At 48.7% G+C, this 23,041-nt stretch overlaps 6 protein-coding genes across 6 annotated transcripts; 4 read left to right on the forward strand and 2 right to left on the reverse strand.

Moving 5' to 3' along the window:
* Positions 1 to 201: 201 nt before the first annotated feature.
* N7462_004999 (serine palmitoyltransferase small subunit family protein) lies at positions 202 to 645 on the reverse strand (the record flags this gene model as incomplete). The annotated part of the gene is made up of 1 exon (XM_057076724.1): positions 202 to 645. One exon carries the CDS (start codon positions 643 to 645, stop codon positions 202 to 204), a length of 444 nt encoding a protein of 147 aa, XP_056936229.1.
* A 1,249-nt stretch (positions 646 to 1,894) lies between these two features.
* On the forward strand, positions 1,895 to 3,946 carry N7462_005000 (uncharacterized protein; the record flags this gene model as incomplete). Its single annotated transcript, XM_057076725.1, has 2 exons — positions 1,895 to 2,773; positions 2,861 to 3,946. The coding sequence occupies 2 exons, from the start codon at positions 1,895 to 1,897 to the stop codon at positions 3,944 to 3,946; spliced, it is 1,965 nt and encodes a 654-aa protein (XP_056936230.1).
* Positions 3,947 to 7,482: 3,536 nt separating this feature from the next.
* N7462_005001 (threonine synthase THR4) lies at positions 7,483 to 9,606 on the forward strand (the record flags this gene model as incomplete). Its single annotated transcript, XM_057076726.1, has 9 exons — positions 7,483 to 7,557; positions 7,616 to 7,702; positions 7,797 to 8,013; positions 8,073 to 8,144; positions 8,226 to 8,266; positions 8,325 to 8,489; positions 8,544 to 8,812; positions 8,876 to 9,042; positions 9,095 to 9,606. 9 exons carry the CDS (start codon positions 7,483 to 7,485, stop codon positions 9,604 to 9,606), a joined length of 1,605 nt encoding a protein of 534 aa, XP_056936231.1.
* Positions 9,607 to 10,067: 461 nt separating this feature from the next.
* On the forward strand, positions 10,068 to 15,570 carry N7462_005002 (uncharacterized protein; the record flags this gene model as incomplete). The annotated part of the gene is made up of 6 exons (XM_057076727.1): positions 10,068 to 10,991; positions 11,049 to 11,297; positions 11,354 to 11,675; positions 11,735 to 13,424; positions 13,482 to 14,494; positions 14,555 to 15,570. The coding sequence occupies 6 exons, from the start codon at positions 10,068 to 10,070 to the stop codon at positions 15,568 to 15,570; spliced, it is 5,214 nt and encodes a 1,737-aa protein (XP_056936232.1).
* A 1,076-nt stretch (positions 15,571 to 16,646) lies between these two features.
* N7462_005003 (uncharacterized protein) lies at positions 16,647 to 16,946 on the forward strand (the record flags this gene model as incomplete). Its single annotated transcript, XM_057076728.1, has 2 exons — positions 16,647 to 16,768; positions 16,874 to 16,946. 2 exons carry the CDS (start codon positions 16,647 to 16,649, stop codon positions 16,944 to 16,946), a joined length of 195 nt encoding a protein of 64 aa, XP_056936233.1.
* A 1,125-nt stretch (positions 16,947 to 18,071) lies between these two features.
* On the reverse strand, positions 18,072 to 21,894 carry pld2 (putative phospholipase D (PLD); the record flags this gene model as incomplete). The annotated part of the gene is made up of 4 exons (XM_057076729.1): positions 18,072 to 18,758; positions 18,812 to 21,186; positions 21,254 to 21,656; positions 21,733 to 21,894. 4 exons carry the CDS (start codon positions 21,892 to 21,894, stop codon positions 18,072 to 18,074), a joined length of 3,627 nt encoding a protein of 1,208 aa, XP_056936234.1.
* Between the last annotated feature and the right edge of the window lie 1,147 nt (positions 21,895 to 23,041).

The raw sequence follows: 23,041 nt of genomic DNA on the forward strand, positions 1-23,041 counted from the left end.
CAAGATGAGTAGAAAATCGACTAGTTCTTGAACTGGCAAGGACTATAGTCGAAGCTCCCTTCCTCAAAGAGTCCCAAGCAGTGTACATCCCTCCTCAAGCGGACTCGATGCCAAGAGAGAAAGAGGGAGGGCGATAATATGCTGGTATATATACAAAGAGGTGGCGCTCGTCCTAGGAAATATGGTGGACACCGGCGACTGTTAGGAGGCCATGGCTTGCTCGGCGACCGAGGTGGGTGAGATGGGATTGCCGTGGTGATCGAGGATTCCCAACACGGCGCCGACCTCTTCGCCGCTGTGACCGGTCAACAGCCATACGAGACGGCTGAGCTTGCTGTAGAGCAAGGACGGGAAGTAGAGCAGCAGCGCCCACAATAGTAGGCTCATGACAACCATGACGAAGGTATTGGCGACGAGCTTCTCGCTGGGAGTCATCACATAAAGGCCAAAGGTGACCTCGTAGCGGTAGTACTCGAGCCGTACGCGATCGATGAAGCGCTGGAATGGGTTGCGCCGCTGATTCCGTAGGGCCGTCGCGCTGGTGTTCATACTCGAGGAGTACTTGCTAATCAGCTCGTCCACGGCGGCCGGCGTATGGGAGATATGGGCGGAAGGAGTATAGAAGGACTGCATCTCGGTCGCCATGGTAGCCTGGGGCGAGCTCGCCAACCGCGAAGGCGATAAGCACGCGATGACGGGGAGGACTCGGTGCAGAGAGGACTGTTCGTATTCGTAATCACCGTTCGATAGTTGTATTTGATTCCCGGGAGGGCGGAGGATGGGGTGATTTTTGGGGTTCTTCTTCTTAAGGTCTGGGGACACTACTCGGTGTCTGCTGTCCGTCCAGAGAGATGACGCGCAGCGGAGTTCCCCGGAGGACTGGATAGTGTCAAGAATTTGGACCAGGTCGAAGTCTCCCTGCGCTGAGGGTTCCGGATGCAGGCGGAAGTGCACAGGCCGGTAATACTGAATGATCGACACTCTGGGGCAGCCACCGGAACAGGAACCGAGAAATGGAAGCTCGGACCCAGTCGTCGCGAAACAACCAATACGGTATGCAACGTCAAGTCACGAGAGAGAAAGAGAGGAATAGTCAATGCAGGGTGCAGAGTCGAGAGATGGAAGGGAGAGTATGAACGAATGGGAGGAAGAAGCCACTTAGAAGAGTTTTGGGGCAGGAAACAGGAAAACAAGGCAAACGAAGTCGGAGTTGTCGGCACACGATTTCTAGTCGGAGTATTCAGCCCAATCCAGCCTGGAGCAGCTTCGGTTGGATCGGTCCGAGTCTGATCACGCTGCAGAATGGTATTTATTACAGATATGCAGAATGCAGACGAGTTCAAGGCCGCCCGGTAGTGCTGTCTACGTGGCATGGCTACTATATAGATCGATATAGATTGATCGCAACTTGTGATCCCTTTTAATGCATGGAACTTCCCTCTCGTTTTTCGAGTCGGGATAGTTCATGAATTGAGTCTGTAGGGCTAGAAAGCGGATCGCCCGGGAGTTCCCAGGCACAAACCTTGGAACTCTTCGGCCCGCTGAGTCAGAGGCCCGAGTTCTTCACGGACACGCGATGACGAGCCCTTGATTAGTATGTTTATGGTTATGCTGGTACACCTGCTTCCGAACTATACCATCCAAAAGCCCAGATCACCGATCATGCCTCTCCCACTGCATTATTTCCCTCTTGCTATCATCTATCTTGAGTCCCTCACCATGGACTCGGTTGAACCCCACCGAATTCCCTTCCCGGTCGCACCAGCCACGCGGGTTCTGCAGGGCGGTGGGCTGCCGTGGGTGACATCACCGGCGCTCCCCCGCGCTTCCAACACGGCACAACACTCGTCAACAACCACCATCGCGACCATTCTTCCATCAACCTTCTCCAAAGATGGACAACGAGGACCCACTGGTGCAGGCCCTGCCGCCTGCAACTGATTATCTCACTTATCTTACCCTCCTCGAATACCAGCTCACCCCCAAACGTTTGCCGCTGCTGCACCGTTTGCTGCAGGATGAGAAGCTTACAACCAACATCGGCTGGGACCTGGTCAACCTCCTCCTGCCCATGCTTCCAGCCTCTACAGAATGCCTACATGATGTAGCCCGCCTGGGAAACCCTCGGGAAGTCATCCTGCGGGTGTCAGAGGCATTGATGAGGCTTCAGCCGGAGGATGAGGACGAGGACGAGGATGAGCCCTGCGCAGAGAAGACTTCCACCAATGCCGCCAAGCCTCTCCCCAAACATATTTTGCAGTTCAACTGCCTGCTTGCGATGCTGTCGGTCCTCCATGGTCGGATTCAAACAAAGGCCCCCAGCCGCTTTATCGCGACCTCCCTGCAGGCCGCGCTCGAGGCCTACGAGGCAATGCCGTGCGACGAAACAACCCTCGCCTTCCTTGAGTTTTTCCGTGATGTGTCTCCCAGCAAACGCCCAGCACCCCCTCCCAGAGCCCTCAGTGAATCCAGCGTTCTCCGAGTTTCAGAAGCCTCAGCCCCCGATCCAGAAGCCGAAACACCGGTGTCGCCGTCACCCACCAAGGATAACGAAACACAACTGCTCCATCGTTTCATCCAGTTTGGCCTTCTGGAGCTGCTCAAATCCTACCTGCTCAGCTTTTCCGGGCCCCTGGACCCGGGAATGTCATGGACGCTGCGCATGCAAGAACATTTACATCCAAATCTGCGACTGCCGACACAGTCGCTGACGGATGCCTTCTCAAACATCGAGGAGTTGAAAGAGCGGGATATGATTATGGGGAAGATTGTGGTATGTTTTGTGGAATCATCTGATCTCTGATCGATATAAAAAATAAGTGGAGACCATCTCACGAATCTAACGTTATCTAGGCCCTAGCTCGCGATGTGGGGGTGGACAGCAACGAGCTTCTTTCAATCGTCTCCAAATCATCTGACACGCAACCCCCACCTTTGGATTTTGAAGAGCCCCCCAAAACTGCCAGTGATATTCCTCTTGAACGTCATGGCTCACTTCTACTCCTGGCTGCGCGCCGCCGGCACCACACTTTTTGCATCCGCCAACTCTATGCCCTCGCTGTCGGTTTTCCCGGATCTTGCACAGATCTTCTCTAACTTCTTGGGAGAGCCGACCAACCTCGACGAAACTACTTCTGGGCAACCTCAGGTGCTACTCGATGCCCTGCAGGCGTTGGCTGTCTTTGCCATGCAAGGACCCATCAAACCACCAGCCAGCGAGATTGAGTTCAAGGATTTTGTGGTTACATTAACGGCCTGCACCGCCCGTCAGACCCATGCTATTGCCCGACAAATTCCTGAAGCCGTGGTACGAAGCCACCCGGACCCAAAAACCCGGTTTAAGATTATTCGGACAATTTTGGAGCAGGACCAGCTTCTCCCAGTCCGGGATAGCGCTATCTCATGGCTGAGAGAAGAACTCCTCGGCGTCGATTCATGCAACACCGTCTTCCACGATCCGCTCTGGTTCTGGTCCATCTTTCCAATGCTACTTCCACCCATCGATGTCGACTTTGAGACAAAACATCTCGTCCAAAGCTGGGTTCGTTTCACCCAGACCAGAGGCCCATCCCTCCATTCCACCTTAAACCTCTACTACCTCCTGCTCTCTTCAAACAAACTTCGGGATAGTCTGCAGCTTGAGAAGACCGCAAAGTATTTCCGTTCACAAGTTCTATCTCCGCTCCGGGAGTTGTTCCGCGCCATCGAGGGCGACCTCACCTCCAAAGGCGGCGACGGTCTCATCGAAGCTGCAGTCGGGGAGGAGATGTGCCAGGCAGGCATTGCACGATCGGTTGGACTGATCGGACTCACATTGGACCAGATTGAGGAGGTGTCTGACGAGCATTTCGGGACGGATGAGACTGATTTGCAGGTATATTCGGACCAGGATGAGGCTTTGGTGGCGGATATTAGGAAGAAGACGGACAGTTTGAGTCCGGCGTAGTCCTGGACACCGGCACGACTAGTCTTTGAACTCTTTTTTGTACACTCCTTTTTCTAGATTTTCTGTCATTCATCACAAGGGCGGGCCCTTGTTATTGATCGTTCAAAAATTGCGCATATCATGAACTGATTCTTTCCGACACAAAGTTGCTGTTCATAGAGCACACGACAAACTTTTATCTATGCGAATCTTCGATTTTCAGTATGTAAAGAGGCGGGTTTTATTCAAGTATTCAAGCAAGGGCGTCAATCGTCTCCAAATCGAGGCTTCTCTCCAAAGATAGAATACTGCCAGTACTCTGTTGACTGTTGAACAAAAACCCAAATTCTGCTTCTACGAGCACTGTCGGACGATACTTTAGAGGTAGCTGAAGTATATTCTGCCCTTTGTTTATAATCAATATACTATCGGCACTTATATTATAACTTGAGTAACTACTATCGCAGGGCCAAGCCCACTCGCTATTAAATATAGCCGTGCTGGCGAGAGATAGTAGGTTACAAGCTCTAAGCTCTATAGATACCCGGAAATTTATTTTCAGGGTCGAATAAACTTAAATATAAACCTACTAATAAATAATGTATACAGGCGATTATCAGAAGTGGTATCCTAGATCTTAACTATCTTATCATTAGAGTCTAATCCAAGTCACTAGCTATTATTCAAGGATACTACTAAGTTCACATACTGATTATAGCCGTCAAGAGTCTATGGAAAAGGACTTTAAACTATTCTAACTTTTAGCTTACTATATGTCTATTTTAGTTCTTAATTATGGCCATTTAATTAGGCTACTAGACGGTTTAAGCACGAGACTAGAGTAATATACCTATATCATAGTAATCTTGATAAACGAAATTACAAAATGTATATGATTCAGAAAAATGAAGTCTGCAGATTATGCGAAAAGCGCCGCCAGGAACCTTGTTCCCGGACGATCTACCATGTGACTTTTACTTTCCTCACCAAGCTGCATAGCAAGTACCCCTTCCGCAGGTCATACTCTATGAGGTGTTTCCTTGACTAAGGCAACATGGTCGTGAATGACATTGGCGCGTTGTATGATTATCGATGAACTCCCCTGAGCTTGAAAGCGAATGGCAAAGGCCCCTTGTACGGTCTATGTTATGTTGCTGTTGCTGTCAAATATCCTTATATTCATCCAATGTCCAATTATTCTTGAACCGTGTTGACCCTGTTCAAATGGGCTCTTTTCATTGTTTTCCAGCAGGAACATCGAGGGTAATGATAGGCAATGGGCCCAGCCAGTAGAAGAGTGCCAATTGCGATTATCCAACCCGCCGCAGTGAAACCATCCCCCATCCTATTAAAGTGGACCGTCCAGTATATGCCAATAGCATTTCCAGCAATATTCAATAACATCAAGAAAAACAGAACAAAACAAGTTCGGAACCGGACAGATGATGAGACTTTAGTGGATAGTAATGTAGTATTAGAGTCAAGATTCTTTACTTGCTCAAGGTGGACTCGGAGCTCTTGAATTTCCTTTCGAATTTCAACTCGCAGATTGTCAATTTCCCTTCGAAGATCGTCATGGTCCTCTTGAGTAGGTTGTCGTTGCTTGTCTCATTAGATAAGTTCTTGCAGCCATGCGTGTAACCAAGATAATATCTTACTCGAAATTCAGAAGAAACAAAGCCTTTGTTGAAACCAACTTGGAAGCCAGAATTATGTCGTCCAGCAAATGACGTTGTGGAAGCCATGTCTACGGCACGAAAGACTTTGGCTGACATTCAGGGGGAACGTGCGGGGTGCAGCTTCTTAAGTACACCAGCATCGTACTAGTCCCGCCATCACGTTTTGTCTCATTCGCTGCTCAGTAAATGTATTTTTTTAACGTAAGGTGTGGACTGATATGAATCCTAGTTAAGGGACAAGAATGCCATTTATAAGAGTAAATAACCTTTGTAGAAGAATTATGAAAAATTTTTGGCATCGACGTTCCACCTTCGGGATACGGGTCGTAAAAGAGATTTGGAGATTCCAGAGTTGCCATCCTACTGGCTCCATTGTCAGTTAGTCGGCCTGACCTGACTGAAATCAAGGTCATCCCATCAACTTCTTTGGCCGATAGAGCGAATGTTTCTAAGAAATTATATGGACTTTCCGGGACCCATCTTGTAAATTTACGCGGGTAACTAGTGTAACATTCAAAGCAGAGAGTAATCATTCAGCGCTCCTTATTTAGTTAGGTCATTGCGGCTCGCGCAATTATTAGTTAAGTTGCGCTAAGGCCTTGGTCAGTGGGTCTCGAAAAGAGTGATGAAGTCGGTCAAGCCGATATCGAGAATGACTATACCATATCGAATAAAACCCTCGGGAAGCTTGTCATCTAGCCTGTTTGCCCTCCCGCTCGGATAGCTAAAGCAGCTTATAAATTTCTGTTTGGGTAGAGGATAAGGGCTCTGAACGTCCTAGGAGTATCGGCTAGTAGCGGGCGGAACTTATATTCTGAGGGTAGCGTGTATTCGTAATATCCTGGAGCGGGAGCGTATTGCGAATCCGAGTCCGAAGGATCGAGATATTAGGCGTAGTATCCATCACCCTAGGAGCGGTTAATATCGTTATCAATTTCCTATTACATCGAACTTAAGTATATATTAGTTATCTAACGTTCAACAGAGGGGGACAAAGGAATCCAGTATTTGTAGGGTATGTAAGTTGGCTATTGCGAATAATATTTCTATCCTTTCAGTATTGAATTTAACTGTATCTTCACTCGTCCACTATCTTAGCAGAACAATGAACGTTGAGGATTGAAGGTAGAGGAATGTGCGTAGTGTGTAGCTAGACAACCGATGGAATCTCCTGCCAGCTAGATTATTTAGATTATTTACCTTGTTTACGGGTGAGTGCTTCTAGGTAGGGCATGATCTATAAAATCAAAATAAGATAGCCATTTTTATGCTACTATTTATTATTGTACGACGATACTACCAAGAGTGTGGGTTAGGGGTAGGCTAATCGCCAAAGGAGGAGCGTCGAGCAAAATAGGATTCGACGAAGAATTGAAGTGCAAAGAGGTGAAACTGATTTCGAGCGCATCTGTTCATTACTGAGTCAGAGCAGACTACGACTGGGTTCGTCAATATGGGAAGAATTCATCGCAAATGTATGGAGCATCAGGAGAACTATATTGAAGCCGCTTCAGACATTTTTGCATGTAGATTCCGATTGAGATGAAAATGGCATAATAGTTGGCTTGGTACTCAGATCACTGTTGGATAAAAGCATTCCTCTATCAAATCCCCGTTTACGGACGGACCTAACTCATATTTCGAGGTTGCACTTTGTTTTCCGAGGGATATTCGCAAGCAAATCAATTGGCTCCTCAGGGCGAAGTCACGTGACAATACCAATAGGGCCAGTGAGTCATCCCACGCGCGGGCAACTCTAAGGAAAAATCTATTTTCCGACCCGGTCGCAGTACTAATCGTCTCCGACGTCGGGAGGGGCAAGCTCTTGGGAAACTTTCTATTGCGAGTGTCACGTTCAAGCGCTGCCATTCGAACCTCATGGCGACCAATACTGGAAGTGTGACTCCTAATGAGTCTCAACAATATCTGTCTACCCGCGGTGGTGACTACGGCGTACGCCAATCTCTATACTATGGCCTTCTATAATAAGCCACAGGCTAATTTATTGCAGCTCTCTTTCGAGAACGTCGTGCTGAAGGGTCTTGCTGCGGATGGAGGTCTATTCTTGCCACATGAGGTTCCTAGCGCAAGCGATTGGGTATGTGTTCAAAAACGGAAAACCATTATCAAAGCCCCACTTTGGACTTCATTGGCGATCATGAAGGCATTGGAAGCTAAACGGTGTACTATAGCGGAGCTGGAAAGATCTCACCTACCCAGAACTAGCCCTCAAGATCTTCAGCCTCTACATTTCTCCCTCCGAGATCCCGACCGATGAATTGAAAGCCATCATTGACCGGAGCTATTCCACCTTCCGCGCCGAGGACATCACTCCATTGGCCCACCTCCAGGACGATAATCTCTACATTCTTGAGCTCTTCCACGGACCCAGCTATTCTTTCAAAGATTGTACGGTCTTTCATAATGCCGCACTGCAATTACCGGGCGTTTATAGCTGACACCTTCAGGTGCCTTACAATTCTTGGGCAATCTTTTCGAATACTTCCTAGTACGGAAGAACAAAGGCAAAGAGGCAAAAGGTTCGGAAACGCACAGATCATCGTCGACTCACTTATTGTCTACGTGAGATAGAGTCTCCGAACAAACTAACTGGGTAACAGACAAGCACCATTTGACAGTCATTGGTGCCACTAGTGGTGACGTATGTATTTCTTGACCTCTGTTTATTAGGCGAGGAACTTGGGCTAACACAATTATAGACTGGTTCCGCCGCAATCTACGGTCTCCGGGGCAAGAAGGATGTCACTGTCACTATTTTGCACCCTAAGGGCCGTATCAGCCCTATCCAAGAAGTGCAGATGACCACCTGCACGGAAGCAAATGTTCACAATCTGGCTGTCAAGGGAACTTTTGACGATTGCCAGGTAATTATCAAATTTTGATCCAAAAATCTGGAGTAAGTCTAATGATTTTTGCAGGATATTGTCAAGGCGCTTTTTGGTGATGCCGATACGAACCAGAGCGTGAAGCTGGGTGCTGTGAACTCCATCAACTTTGCCAGAATCCTCGCCCAGATTGCCTTCTACTTCTATGCCTATTTCTCCCTGGTGAGAAAGTCACCTTCGTTTAACCTTGGAGATAAGGTTCGATTTGTGACTCCTACTGGCAATTTCGGCAACATCCTTGCCGGTTACTTTGCGCATAAGATGGGTCTTCCCGTTGATAAGCTGGTCGTTGCCACCAATGAGTAAGTTGCTAGATTTTATCTCCGTTCCCGACTTGGCTTCCGGAATTTTACTGATTTGGAAAGAAATGATATCCTCCATCGGTTCTGGACTACCGGCCGTTACGAGAAGCACCCTGCTGAGGAGAGCCAGGCTGCTGGCAAGCCTGACGCCTGTAAGGAGACTTATAGCCCTGCTATGGATATCTTGGTTTCCAGTAACTTCGAGAGACTTTTGTGGTTCCTGGCTAAAGGTATGCGGAGCTCGACTTGCTGATATACGAGGTCCATACTAATTATTTGCAGAGAATGCTCTGGCCAATGGTCTGGATAGCCGCGCTAGCAAAAAGCAGGCTAGTGAGAACATCGTGGCCTGGTATCAGTCATTGAAGTCATCAGGCGGTTTCGGACCGATCAACCAGGATATGCTGGCCAATGGCCGACAGATCTTCGAGAGTGACCGCGTGAGTGACCCGGAGACCGCGGCCACTATCAAGTCGTGCTATCAAGAGACTAAGTATGTCCTTGATCCTCACTCTGCCGTCGGAATCACCGTCGCCAAGCGATCACTTGCCCGCACCAACGGCGCCGCCCATCACATCTCGCTTTCCACGGCTCACCCGGCGAAGTTCTCTGACGTGGTCACCTCGGCCTTGAAGGATGAGGCTGGCTTTGATTTCGACACCCAGGTTCTTCCCGATGAGCTCAAAGCCCTTTTGCAAAAGGAGTCTCGCGTCAACACCGTGGAAAACTCATGGGAGGCAGTCCGCGACATCCTCAAAAGCCAGGTGGCAGAAGATGTGAAGGCTGATATCTAGGAATTTCATCTGCTTTTAGAATAAGGAGGAGCAGTGCTTTAGTGTAATTAGATAGGATCGCGAGACCATGAAAAGCTGATCGAGATTAAACCCATTTGGCCTGATTCTGGGTCGCAAAACTCAATTTCATAATTCGACTGCCCCAACCCATCGTAAGTCTTGCCACCGTTTCCTCGGCTAGCTCTGCCTAATTATGACCCGCGACGAGGCGAAGAGTATACTACTGGCTTGGCGTCGACTTGATTGGCGCTGGGCGGAGTGGGGCGGACCCTGTTGCCTAAGGCTGCCTGCTTGGGGGAGGAACAAAACAGCTCTATTGATACTAGTACATCCAATTTTATCCTACTTAAATGACATTGCTTTCCACCGATAATTTCCCAGAATCAGAACCTCATCTGCCAAAATACTATCAGCTCCTGCAATAGTATACATCTGCTGTTGATTGTTACGAGCCTGGCAATATGGCTTATTCACTACCCTCACTGCCGGCAAAGCATGCCGACTTAGTGGAATATATCAACGCCAATCCAGAGACATTTATTCAAAATATAATCAAACCCTACAATGACTTCGACGCGGTTGCCAGAAAAATATTTGCACAAGATCCATCACACCCATTGGTGAAAGACAATCACGCCAATATTGTTCCTCTCTACACAGACGCCGGCGCTACAGACATCCGTATTCGGGCTCGAGATCTGACCACGGAGACTGCAGAGCAAAAGGAAAAATACATCCTGACTCTTCCTGATGAAATCCGTCGCCCAAGTGGCTCTACCGCGACCGTGTCTTCGCTAGCTGAGTTCCAGAACAATTTCGCTCTCTTCACAGAAGCGGCCCTAAGTGATCTGGACTGGAGCAATGTGGTGGCGGCTGGTAGTGCTGTGGTGACCTCTCTGCTTCCTGTACCCGACAAATATCGCAATTCAAAGCGAGGTCTTCGACAATACTACCATGAGAAATTTGCCCCAGCATCTGATGTTGATCTATTTCTGTACGGATTGACTGAGGAGCAGGCCATTGAGAAAATCAAGCAGATCGAGAACAAAATCCGCAACACAATCTTGTATGAAACGACGACTATTCGCACAAAGAACACAATTACTATTGTCTCACAGTACCCTACACGACATGTCCAGATAGTCTTGCGTATCTACAAATCAATAGCCGAGATTCTTACCGGCTTCGATGTGGATTGTTCATGTGCTGCGTATGACGGTCAACAGGTTTACGCGTCACCTCGCGCAATTGCCTCATACATCACCCAGATAAACCAGATTGATCTGACTCGACGCTCCCCATCATACGAGAACAGACTCTCAAAGTACTCTCACCGCGGATTTGAAATTTTCTGGCCTGCCCTTGACCGATCGAAAGTTGACCCTGTAAGAGATCCCCTATCCTATGGGAACATGGGGTTGAGAGACTAACAAATACGATAGACAATTTTTGAAAGGAGCTTCATGAGGACTGAAGGTCTCGCACGGCTATTGGTTCTCGAAAAGCTTCCAAAGACTGGCGACAGAGACAGCTATCTTACGAAGCGACGCGAAGAGCGCGGTCGACCTCCTCTAAGCCTTTATCTACGACGTCGTCAAGGAAAGGCCTTGCATGGCAATATTAAAGATGATTGGGAGGACGAAGTGCCTGATTGGCAAGAAAATGATCAAATCTCAGATTATCACACCTTTGTAAGAGCTTTGTCCTTATTTTTCAACGGGTTGAGCATGAACTAACGAAGTGACAGACCATTCCTTATGGGCGCAGGTTCAATGCAAAGAAAATCGAGAAGCTACTGTATACAAAGGACTTATTACTCAATGCTCAGTGGAATCAACCCAAGGACCGTGAAGTGTATCTTCACCGCCACCCTGCATTCTTTGGCGAAGCAGAGCATGTGGTTGGTGACTGCTGTGGCTATTGCCCTATACCAGTCACCGAGGAAGAGCAGAAGATTGCTGAAGAGGAAAGCAAGACCTTTATTTCTGGGAGTGTGACCTTCATCAAAGACGACCCTGGTCGGCAGGAAATTGGCAGCTTCAATCCAATTACCGAGACTGATTGGACAGGTAAGGACAAGTAGTAAATGAGCATACGGATTGACAGAAAATCTAACCATACGTTGCAGCAATGGCCTATACCGGTCGAACCGAATTACTCTGCCAAGCAATCGTGTCGCATGATCTCGAGGCTGTCAAGAAATTCTTTACTCAGTGCACCTGGGATCCAGATCGTCGTGATTACACTGGACGTACACCCCTGCAGCTGGCTTGTATCTCATCCACTCCGGAGATCGTTCAATTCCTTGTAGATCAAGGCGCCAGACTAATTGCGAGGATGGCGGATGGAAAGACGGCATTGCACCTGGCTGCTGCACGAGGCAATGCCGAAATTGTTCGCATCTTGCTGAAGAAGAGCAATGAGAATGAAGAGGAAGAGCACCAAAAAATGGCGTCAGTGAAATATAGTCAATCTCAAGATGATGGCGAGGGTGGCAATGATAAAGATGACACATCGCATACCTCTGCGTCATATGTCAAGCTGGACGAAGATGGAGACGAAGAGCTACCCCCGACCCATGACACTATCGAAGAAAATGAAATGGACCCGGATATATATGATATCAACGTGGTCGCATGGGATAGTCTGGCCTCCCCTTTGCATCTCGCCATTTTACACGGCCACACGAAAACCGTCCGGGAACTTGTTGGCTCGTTTGGCGCAGATGTCTTGATGCCGATCAAGATCACAGACAACCACAGAAACAAGCCATGGGCTGCAATTCTAACGCTGGTACTTGTACTTGCTCTTCCATTGGATAAGGCGAAGGAGATGTGTCAAACGTTGCTTGAGCTCGGTGCTTCATCAAACCAGGCTGACCTCAACCACTGGACCCCAATCCACTACATTGCTCAATCCAACTACAGTGATCTGCTGGATGTCTATTTGGAACATGATGGGCCTGCTTTGCAGCGTGCGATCAACCACATGGCTGCGTCAGGCTCAGCGTGGTCAAACAGCATGGTATTTTGCTCCCCACTAGTGAATGCTCTGACTGCAAAGAATCATATCGCGGCAGAAAAACTGCTTCAAATGGGTGCAACTGCTTCGTTTGAAGTCGACGATTGTTGGAAAACCGCCAAAGCTCAAATGGCCAATGAAATGCGCTATCATAAAGAAGAGCCATGGGGAGAGAGAGGGCCTAAGCAGCCTATTCTCTTCGCCGTTGAAAACGATATGCCTCTGGTTGCGATTGATCTACTTCGCCGTGGAGTGAATCCCAACAGCGAATGGAAGACAAAGTACAGCGATGGCGAAGCGGTACTTGACCGAACAAGACATGCTCTAAAAGAAATGCGAACGTTCTTGAAAAATGGTCCTTCAAAGGCAAACATATACAATTCTTATCACCAGACTGAGTTTGAAAAGACCGATGATGAGTATATGGCCGACTTCCCAAAAGGAAGCTATAAGAGATTTGTTATCAAGCACAAATTGGAGATTGCAAGACAGAACAACCGGAAGTTCCAGGAACAGGAAGATCGTCGGAAGGGTTCTGTGGACCAGCCTGGCCTCCCCGAGAAAAAAGATGCAATTACTGAATTGGTGAAAAACTACGAATTACTTGAGACAGAGCTGTTGTCAAGAAATGCAGTTACCTACGCGGAGCTTCATCCCGATGAAACAAAGAAATCCGAGCAATCCACTCAACGGAGAAGGCATCAAGAAAAGAACAAGATCACCACTTTCGAAGCCAAATTTTTCCATCTTTCGAGATCTCGGACTACTGAGGCATCTCGAAAGGGATATGTGCAACTGTATGTTGACTTTTATAAACTAGGAAAGATACACAAACACTGACTTTGTCTGAACAGGTTCGAGGCTGCATGGGATGGCGATATTGACACAATCAAAGCTCTGACGATCGACATGTGGGGACCAGAAAAGGATCAGCCACCCCTAGAAATCTCATTGTGTGATGACCTGGGCTCTTGCTGTTTGTCAATTTCTGTTCTACGTGGTCATCTACGCGCAGCGAAGATCATTCTTCAGATACTTCAGGCCCAGTACAAAGTGAAGAAGTCTCAGACTCAGGTGCGATTTGAACTTGATCTGGAAGGTGCTTCTTCAGATGACGAGGCCCTGCCTATCGTCGGCCATGCTGTGGACGACCAATTTACCTATGAGAATATCGGTGAACTTGCTATTCAGGTCGAAAGTAAAGTTTCACCTCTGATGGCCTTAAAGCAAGAATGCGGAGCGTTTCGCTTCCTGGAGGCCGAACCTGCCGATAATGAGTTTAAGAAGGTGCCTACAGACAGGAATAGTGGCTATAGGTATATCAGGATTAGCACTGTCTTCAAATATGCAATCTTCAAGAACGACCTCGCTTTGCTGGACTGGCTCATCAAGGCTGCGCAGGATTGTACAGCGCGAGACCAGGAAAACAAATCTCCGTTTATGTTGTCTCAAGAGGAGTTTCAGCTTGCAATTGCTTTAGGTCATACCGAGTGCATTGCTAGACTCATTCAAGCCACCGCTGCTGGCCTCCCGCTCACCAAGATGGGCGAAGCCTCAGGGGTCGAGAGTCGAGAGGAGCCCCAGTATTACCAAGGTCTTTCGATTCGGGGCAAGAAGCGCAAGGACTGGGTAGAGGCTGCACGACCTGGTCACAACAGTTCTATGTCTAAAGATTCTGGCCGTCCCCCTCTACTCATCTCCGCAACGCAAGGCAAGCTCGCCAGTACTGAGTGGTTCCTTAGCACCGCGCCCAGTCGCCACTACCTAAACTATGTCAATGGGCATATGGAGCACGAGACAATCCAGCGACTTGCCCGATCTGAGATCGGACTGGATGCTTCAGTCATGAAATGGCTTCAAGATCGAAGTGAGTACCGGATCTGGCGAATTTAAACAATATGAAGATATAGACTAACCGAATGAATAGATGAGCTTGTGCTTCATTGCGCAGTGATGTCTCATGAATGTGAGGAATCGGAAAAGCTGGTTCAGTACTTGGTCGACCACCACCCCGAGTGTCTAGAAGTACGATCATCAGAAGGACATACTCCACTCTCTCTGGCATTCTCTATCCGTCGACACAGTTTTGCACGAATATTGATCCAGGCTGGAGCCAACCAAGCAGTTCGCGATTCCCAAGGCAACAACCTTCTTCACTTGCTGTTAGTATCCGATCGCAGAAGTGAAGCTTGCAAAGATCCAGAAATTGTCACAAAATTTGTGGAGCTGCTGGATAAAGACCTCGTTACAGGAATGTTAACAGAGCGTTCTGGTGGCGAAAACTCAAGAACACCTTTTGCTCGCTGGCTGCACACATGCCAAGACATATATTTTTGTTATCAAGATTTCTCAGCCAAAGAATGCGCAATTGCTTCCACCGCCAAAGTTACAAAGAGTATCCTCAAACTTGGTGAACCCACTAACCAGAAGTTTTTGGAACTTCTCGACGGTGCTGGCAATACCCCGGTCCATGATACGATCAGGAAATGCCTCCCTCATATTCTTGAAGCCATTTTGGATTGTCGCCCGGATCTCCTGTACCGAGAAAATGCAACGGGCAATACGCCACTTGAAATGGCTGTTGACGCTTGGGTGAATCGGAATACCCTCACACCGCTCAAGACTTGCTTCAAAAGCATCGGAAGTCATGGCCATGAGTGGAAAAATGCGGTAGAGCGTGACTCTAAGCAATTCTGCAAAGACCAAGATACAAGGACGCGGGAAGAGATCATGATGCAAGTCTGTCAGCAACGGGCACAGCGGAACCCTGGGAAGAGAAGACTGGTCACTCTTTTTGAAGCTAATGAGGTAGCAAAAAGACTCGCAGTGAAGAAGTCGCGTGCTGAAGAGGAGGTCGATTATTGCTGTTACGATGAAGAGGATGAGAATGCAGACAAGCTTGACGAAGTGGAACTATGGGGACCGGCTGCTCTGTGTTGGTAGGGCATCATACTTGTGACTATGAGTCATATTCTGATCTTTTGTTTATTCTTGATGAACCGAATAAAAAATATTATGTTTTTGTGATATATGCGGTCATAATGCAGACCCACCCCCCAATGATGTGCTAAATGACTTCCACCCGGTATAGTAATGTTTCGCCAGCGTGTATGCCCAATAATTCCCCTCTGCCTTGATGGTCTCGTTGCTTCTCTTATGAATAACTTCCTTCTCCTCTCCCTTTAGTTCTGTTCAAGCCTTTTAACCTCTCCTCCTTCAACTCGTAGGAATCGTTGTAATTTTAATAACAATATAAAATCTATCTAATAGTATGCAATATACTGCGAAAGAATTTGTACGATATTTGTAGCATAGAGCCGGATCTGTAACTAAACTGGGATTTGGACGAGGGTATTTCAGGATAGGGCTGGAAAAAGCAACCAGTGATTGTATGCGGCGGGGATCTGTTTTCGAATATGGCAGTGTATGCTAAGGAGAATCATGATCCTCTATATAGTTGAAACTGCTTTTTAGCATAAGTTCTTTACCCTTCGAGAAAAGATCGGACTCTATCAGAAACGTATTTTGGTTTATTCTAGGAATCAAGACTGAAGAGCGTCATGTGACAGTGTCAGAAGATGTAAAGGTGATGTTATTGGTTCTGTCTAAGCCTAGCTAAGAAGGTGCTGAGGGTCAGGTGACCCCAGCTTAGAGGATAACACGTCAGGTCGAATTGAATTCGAAAACTATTGTATTAAATTCCTGCAACTGTCATGATGAATATCAAAGTAAGAAAAGAAAAGACAGGAATCCCGAATCATGATCCCCCGGCGCACAAAAAAACCCATTGGAACCCACACCTTCATCCACTAGCAAAAGGCAAAGCCATCGGCATTTTTGGAAAGCATTTTGTGCATCTCTCAATAGGCAGCTGCAGGAAAATGAAAACATTGCTCGAATCTATCTTCTTGACGGATTATCTCCTATTTCACCAGATCGTCCACATAAATCAGTGCGTAACAGCTTCTCCTTCTCCAAAGACCCTGTTTCCACCATTTGTCCACAGCATTGAGACCGATATGGCATTGTTGAAGGATGAGGCGAGTCGGATCGAGGAAACAAGAGAAATATTGGATGGAGATGAGGAAACCCGTCAAAGTCTGGGAAAGAATGAACTGGACATCGACGACTATAGCAAATAGTTGGTTGATCATGTATTGAGTGATGATTTTTTTTAAACCATGGATAGGCTTATACAGCAGAAGAGGCGTGAGTCATATGTTTTGTGGATTTTTATTTTGTATAGCATGGACCTGGCCAGTGTGCCAGATCAAGTCATGATGGTGCAACCGGTGGGCGGTTCGGGGGCGTTTATGTAAAATATTTACATGACAACGCAGCCACCACCGGGAGAAGCTGTGAATAGGTGGGTTAGAAAAGAACTTTAGCTTTTCAAGATAGGAAAATTGGAAAGTGAATGTTTAACACACCCTTAATAACGACGGTCTGCACGGGAGCCATTGCGAATGATTGGTTTGCTTTGAAAAAGCGGAAGGATGAATGTGAGTTGTTTTTGGAATTTGGAAGGATGCGGGTGGAGAGAAGAAGAGGACGGTTGAAGATGGAGATATTTATGCTTCAATCATTGACTAGAGATGTTCTGAGATCCTACTCGAGACCAAGGGAGGAGGATAAAGAGCGATTGAAGCTAAGAAGCCGAGAATAGTGCCTGGCGTGGCCTAGAGTGAAAATCTGGACATGATCCGTCTGGGATGTAAAGTGCCTGACTGGTATTGTTCTCGTCCTCGGAGAGGAGCCTCTCACATTGTTGTCCGGTAGAAAAGTGTATGTGGCTGCCTTCTAGACCTACGGTGCTTCTCTCAGGGTCTTTGTCAGGTCAACTTGTGAGCAAGTTATTGGAAAAAACCGATGCTTTCAAAGACTCGGGACTTATGTTAAGGAGCATAAACCGACCCAGTCATAGCAAATATTAATATTGTTCCCGGAAGAACAATACTAAGATCTCTGAGGGGAAGAGTGGGCTTTCCGTTGCTTCAAAGAAATGCCTTTCAGGCCGGAGCGCCCTGTGGCTTTAGGGGCCGTTGAGAACTGGGGAGGCTCTTTATTTTCAGTACCTGTCAATCGAACAACAATATTAAGTGACAGGCAACGGTACGCAGCAGAGGGAGCAATAATATCTCCGAAAAGCATCATTTTGATGCAGAAGAGGTGAAGTCAGAGGAAAAGGCGTGGGGAAGTTTGCTACAACAAAGAGACTTGACATCGGGAATTAAATTAATTACCGACACAACAACTCAATCTGGCCTTGACGGGAAACATGCTGCAGCGTTCGGGGTTCTCCTCAGATCCAGGATTACACGGCAAAAGGAAATAATTATAAAGCAAAAGTAACGGCGAAACTCGCTAACCAATTTAGCTTGAAATTATACAAAAAATGGCGCAAAATCGGGTCAACTCGTTGCATCATGACAGGGCATTTCAGCCTAGGTGTAAAGCGGTTCCGTCAGGTCGTTCAGCGTCAAGCCCTCCTTCGCAATATCCTCCTCACACAAGAACATGAGCGGCATCTCGACAAGATTGCCCTTCACCTGGCTCAGCAGCTCCTTAACCTGTTTTGCGCCCTCCGCACCAGGGGCGAAATCGTCCCGCACGACATGGCCCCACTGGTACCGCGCCGGTCGGTGGAATCCCTCCTTGCCTTCGGCATCCCGGTCCGCGCCGTGGAAGTAGTACTCATAGAATTCCTTGTACGTGGCCCAGTTGCGGACACAGTCGTCGGGAACAGCGTGGAAGACCTTGCGGAAAACCTCGGTGTTGGTGCGGGCGCGAGAGTTCCAGAGGCTCTGGAGCGTGTCGGAGAGCGGGTCGGCGACGACCTTGCTCTCTGGGCAGTCCAGATCGAACTGATTGGGCACACCAACGGGCTCATAGTTGGCGTTAGGCCGCTTGTAGTCTTGTGGGGGCAACAGACCCAGGTGCTTGCGGCACAATTCCCGGCGCAGAGACGCAGCGAACCGACTAGCCATCCAGGGCTTTCCGTTCATGCTAGACTGGACCGGGGTGTAGTCCTCAATGATGACGGCGATCTCGGAATCGTGGTCGCCTAACTGGGAACGATCGTTGAGGTTTGCGGAGCCGCAGATGACAATTCGGTCATCGGCAATCATCACCTGTTCCAATATTAGAATAAACAGAGGTAGTAAAGAATATCAGTCAAACAAACCTTGGAGTGCACATAGAGCTCCTCGCTCACAAAAGCGTCAATCTCAGCATCGGGGTGGCCGTCCCATGGGACATTGCGAATGTCCTCTCCACCTAGCATGTAGCATGATGCAACAGTGTCCCAACGATCAGAACCGGTGCCCTTGGTTCCCTGGGTCTGATGCTGAGCGGCCTGTTGGTACTGCGGGTATGGAGCAGAAGTGTCGAAGGCACTGCGTGTAGCACTGGGTGCACCACCGGGGGGCCCTTGCACATAGCCTCCAGGGCCTGCAACCTGCTGATCGTACTGTCTACGAGCATCTTCATAGGAAACACCGCTTTCCAGCTCGATCGCAGAGACCATGCTACCGTTCTTGATGCGATCGTAGTTCCGCAGATTGTAGAATCGGATATAATCCATTGGGTTGAAACCTTCCTTGGCGATCAGTTCGTAGATACTGTTTCCGCCGCGGTTGATGGAGTTGTACTGGAATTCCATGATAGCGCGGGTACCCAGGGTCTCATCATCACGCAAGTCACCAGCAAAGCAAGGCACAGAAGGCATCACAACAATGATCTTGTACTTCTCTCCAGCACGGGCGGCGCGCAGTATACGCTCAACAATGGCTGCACCAATCTTGTTCTTCACTGGGTGCTGTGAGTCGCCCGTCGCGGTGATAAAGAATTGGTTCTCGATGTACACGAAATGTTGGCTGTTCTTGATAATCGCAACGTACGCGTCCTGAATTGAATGCTCAAGGGGGCTTCCATTACTCCATTTAGCACAGCTGCGGACGATCTGACAGGACATATTTCCGCGGCTCTGGGACGTCGGCCGTCCGTAGGTGGTCAGACGATCTTGGTACTGATGGATCTGCCCAGCCAACTCGCCACGTAACTGGTTCCCATACTGACTGATATTTTGTCGCAATCCACGAGTTCCAAGGCCTCGTTCATGATCACCTCCATATACATGATCACCAAGTCCGCGAGTAGCAGAGTGAGATGCCTCCTGGCTAGGTGGAGGTGGATAGTAAGGAGTCTGGCTTTGTGGCTGACCCTGCGGTACAGGACTTCCAGAGACATGTGTAGGAGGTGGTGCGTAATAAGAAGCCTGGGTCTGCTGGTCGTGCTGCTGCTGGCCATACTGCTGGGGTTGATAGGACTGGGTTGACGACGACTGGCTCGGAGGGGGGCCAGGGGGAGGAGGCGGGAAGGAATCACCAGTGTACGAATACTGGTGCGAGCTCTGGCTAGGGGCTGGGGATTGACTAGGAAGTGGCTGATAGCTCTGAGTGTTTCCAGGATTATATGAAGAAGCGGTGTTATACTGCTGTTGCGGCTGACTATGCCCATGAGTGCCCTGAATTGGAGTGGATGACTGGCTAGCAGAGCCTTGGGCCGCATTTGGTTGATAAGCCTGGTACGATGACTGGGTGGGCTGTTGCTGATTTTGCTGAAGGCTAGCAGACGTCTGCACAGGGGGAGGCAGGTAGGATGGAGCAGCAGCTGGCTGTGAATGTTGAGAACCCTGCCATTGAGGGGGAGGTGTTCCCGTTTGCTGCTGCTGTGGCTGGGTCGACGGCTGGGGTGAAGCACCGGCCTGTGATGGGTTGTTCTGCTGCTGTGTACTGTGTTGGCCTGTCGACGAGGGAGGGCGTCCGAAGAGTGCGAGGGGTGTGTATCTTGTGTCTCGGCGAACCTTATACTTTCCCTCGTAAATGAAGTTCCAACGTTCAACGAAATGACGACGGAGGTCTTCCACGACAGCACCATGCAGACTGATTGAGATATCAGACCAGCCCATGCGAGACATAGTTTTCCGATCGAGCTGGTTATTCTCCCAGTGCGAGACATCCTGGAAGTCGAGGACACGTGAGTTGTTGAAATCCTGCCCAGGGAATACGGTTTCATTGATATCGGATGGGTGCAAGTCTGCGATTGAATGCTGATTGGTGTCCCAACGACCGAAGCACATATCCAGACCGCCCATGAAGGCAACTTGACCGTCGACGAGGCAGAGCTTCTCGTGGTGGGCCCAGTAGAGAATCACATCATCGTTCATGCCGTACAGACCTTTCAAAGTGTCCTTAGACATTTTTGACAGACTGGCGGAGTCAAGTGACAAATTCTGAAGAGACGATGTGATGGACGACGCCAGCTCCTGGCGGTCAGGGAGATGATCGGGGTGACGAAAGACCGAGATATTCGGATGAAGATTCTCCAGTGTATGCTTAGTATGAGCCGAGGATAGCGTCAGGGCCTGAGTCACCTCCTTATAGACGATGACATTGACGCGCACCCCACGCTGAGCGGCGGCTTGGAGCATGCGGTCCAGCCGATACTGCTCATTCTTCGTCGGTGGTCGTCTGAGATAGAGTTCTGGAGACAGCCACCCTGCGATAAATCGGTTAAACTCCATTGCAACGCCGAAAAGAGAGCAGATATAACCCGTCCTACTTACAGTCCAGGATCCAGATCGACTCTCGCGCCGTTTCCAGGGCTCTCGAGACGGCCCAGAAATAACTGCAACCATCCACATACCACTTCACATCATTTTGCTCTCTCGGGGGAGCAAAGCTGCCAAAGCGATGCTCAGTAGTGGGCTTGCTGGCACCATACTGGGCATAGGCCTGTGGATCGATGGCTGTGCCAACCTTGGTTGCGAACTCGGAGCCAAAATCAGTGACGGCTCCTTGAATCTTACCCAGGAAGCCCGAAAGTTTGTCTTCCTTGGGCGGGCGACCGTGTCCCTGATATTCCGATTGCTGGTATGGCTGCTGATATGGTTGTGACTGGTCGCCAGCGCCATGGCTGTATCCATATGGGGCTTGACTCTGGTTCTGGTCGCTTTGATGTGTGGATGACTGGGATTCCGAGTCAGATCACAGTAGTCATGTGGTTGGATCTATGAGGGATGGACAATATGGGAAAGATACATACCCCCGGACCGTAACTCTGGCTCGATGGCTTAGAGGAACCTTGATGGCTTTTGTAGGTGTCGCGGAACTTCTTAAAGGTGTCGCCGAGACTGCGGGAGCCGTCGGAGCCCCGCTCTGACTCGTGGTAACGGCCGTAGGCCAGATCGTCGTTCTGTTGAGACATGACTGCCACTGCCAGTCAAGAGGAAATGAAGGAACAGAGGGAAGATAGTGAGAAAACTACGGAGAGAAAGAAAAGAAATAAATCAGCTGAGCATCGGCTGCCTAGAAGCGGGGGCGGTTTTGAGAGCTCGGAAGCCCCGCTGCCCAGCCACGATGGAAACGTGGCTGTGTCGCAATGGATTTAGATGACGAGGAAGGTTCTGGTAGAGTAGGCGCAACAGCAGGCAAAGGTCTTTGCCTGTATTCGTATATCCATAGTCGTCCGATCGGTATCTGACTGGTATGATCCACGCCGAAGTTCCATGTTCCGGTTGTTTACATAGATGCATGATGATGCAACGTATACGCCGTGCCCCCTGATGCGTACCCCCCAGGCCTGTGGGTGTCCGGGGCGACTTGGAATTGAACCAAGATTCTACTTTCAGACGCTCATATAACCAAGTACACAATTTCTTGGGCTGTACACTGTATATCGCCCTCTGCTCGTGCATTGTTATTATGGGCGCTACGCATCATCCCATGCCCGCGACAACCATGTGGCCGGCTTCCGCGTGGATCGGCAGCCCAAAGTCCCGCTCCACCCGTCACTGGGCACATCACATGACCTGGATCCGCCTTCGGTGTTCAATCATGCCACATACTAAATAACAAAACAAACACCATTACCCGCGAAAATGGATATACGTACAACCACAAGCCACCCTCGAAAGAAGAAGACAAATAAGGGGGAAATTCTAAAAAAAAAAAAAAAAAAAAAAAGACTTTTGGGTGATACTCCATGTGACCTCCTCCAAAATCCTCAAAAACAGAGATCTACCTCAGGATCAATCAAGGTCATGATGATGAGCCATAACAACCCGATTACCGGGGCGCCTTTCCCCGCCAGCTCTCCTTTTTTGAATTTCTTTGCTTTGTCTTATTTTTCCTAACTCCTCACTTCGTCGAACTAGAATGCTGTGAATTCTCTGTAGAAACTATCTGTATGACTAACACGCAATTTTGGGAATTTTTGACGGGAATTGGATCGACAGGCCAGAAACGCTTCAGCTCAGTTAAGCTTATTGGACGGGTCTCGGAACTCCCCGCACGTTGTTATCTCGTCGCGACCGCTTGGCGTTCGAGGTCACATTAGCCCCGCGCCGAGAGAC

Source organism: Penicillium macrosclerotiorum (genome assembly GCF_028827735.1).
Source record: "Penicillium macrosclerotiorum strain IBT 26536 chromosome Unknown utg000003l_segment0_segment0, whole genome shotgun sequence".
Lineage (NCBI taxonomy): Eukaryota > Fungi > Ascomycota > Eurotiomycetes > Eurotiales > Aspergillaceae > Penicillium > Penicillium macrosclerotiorum.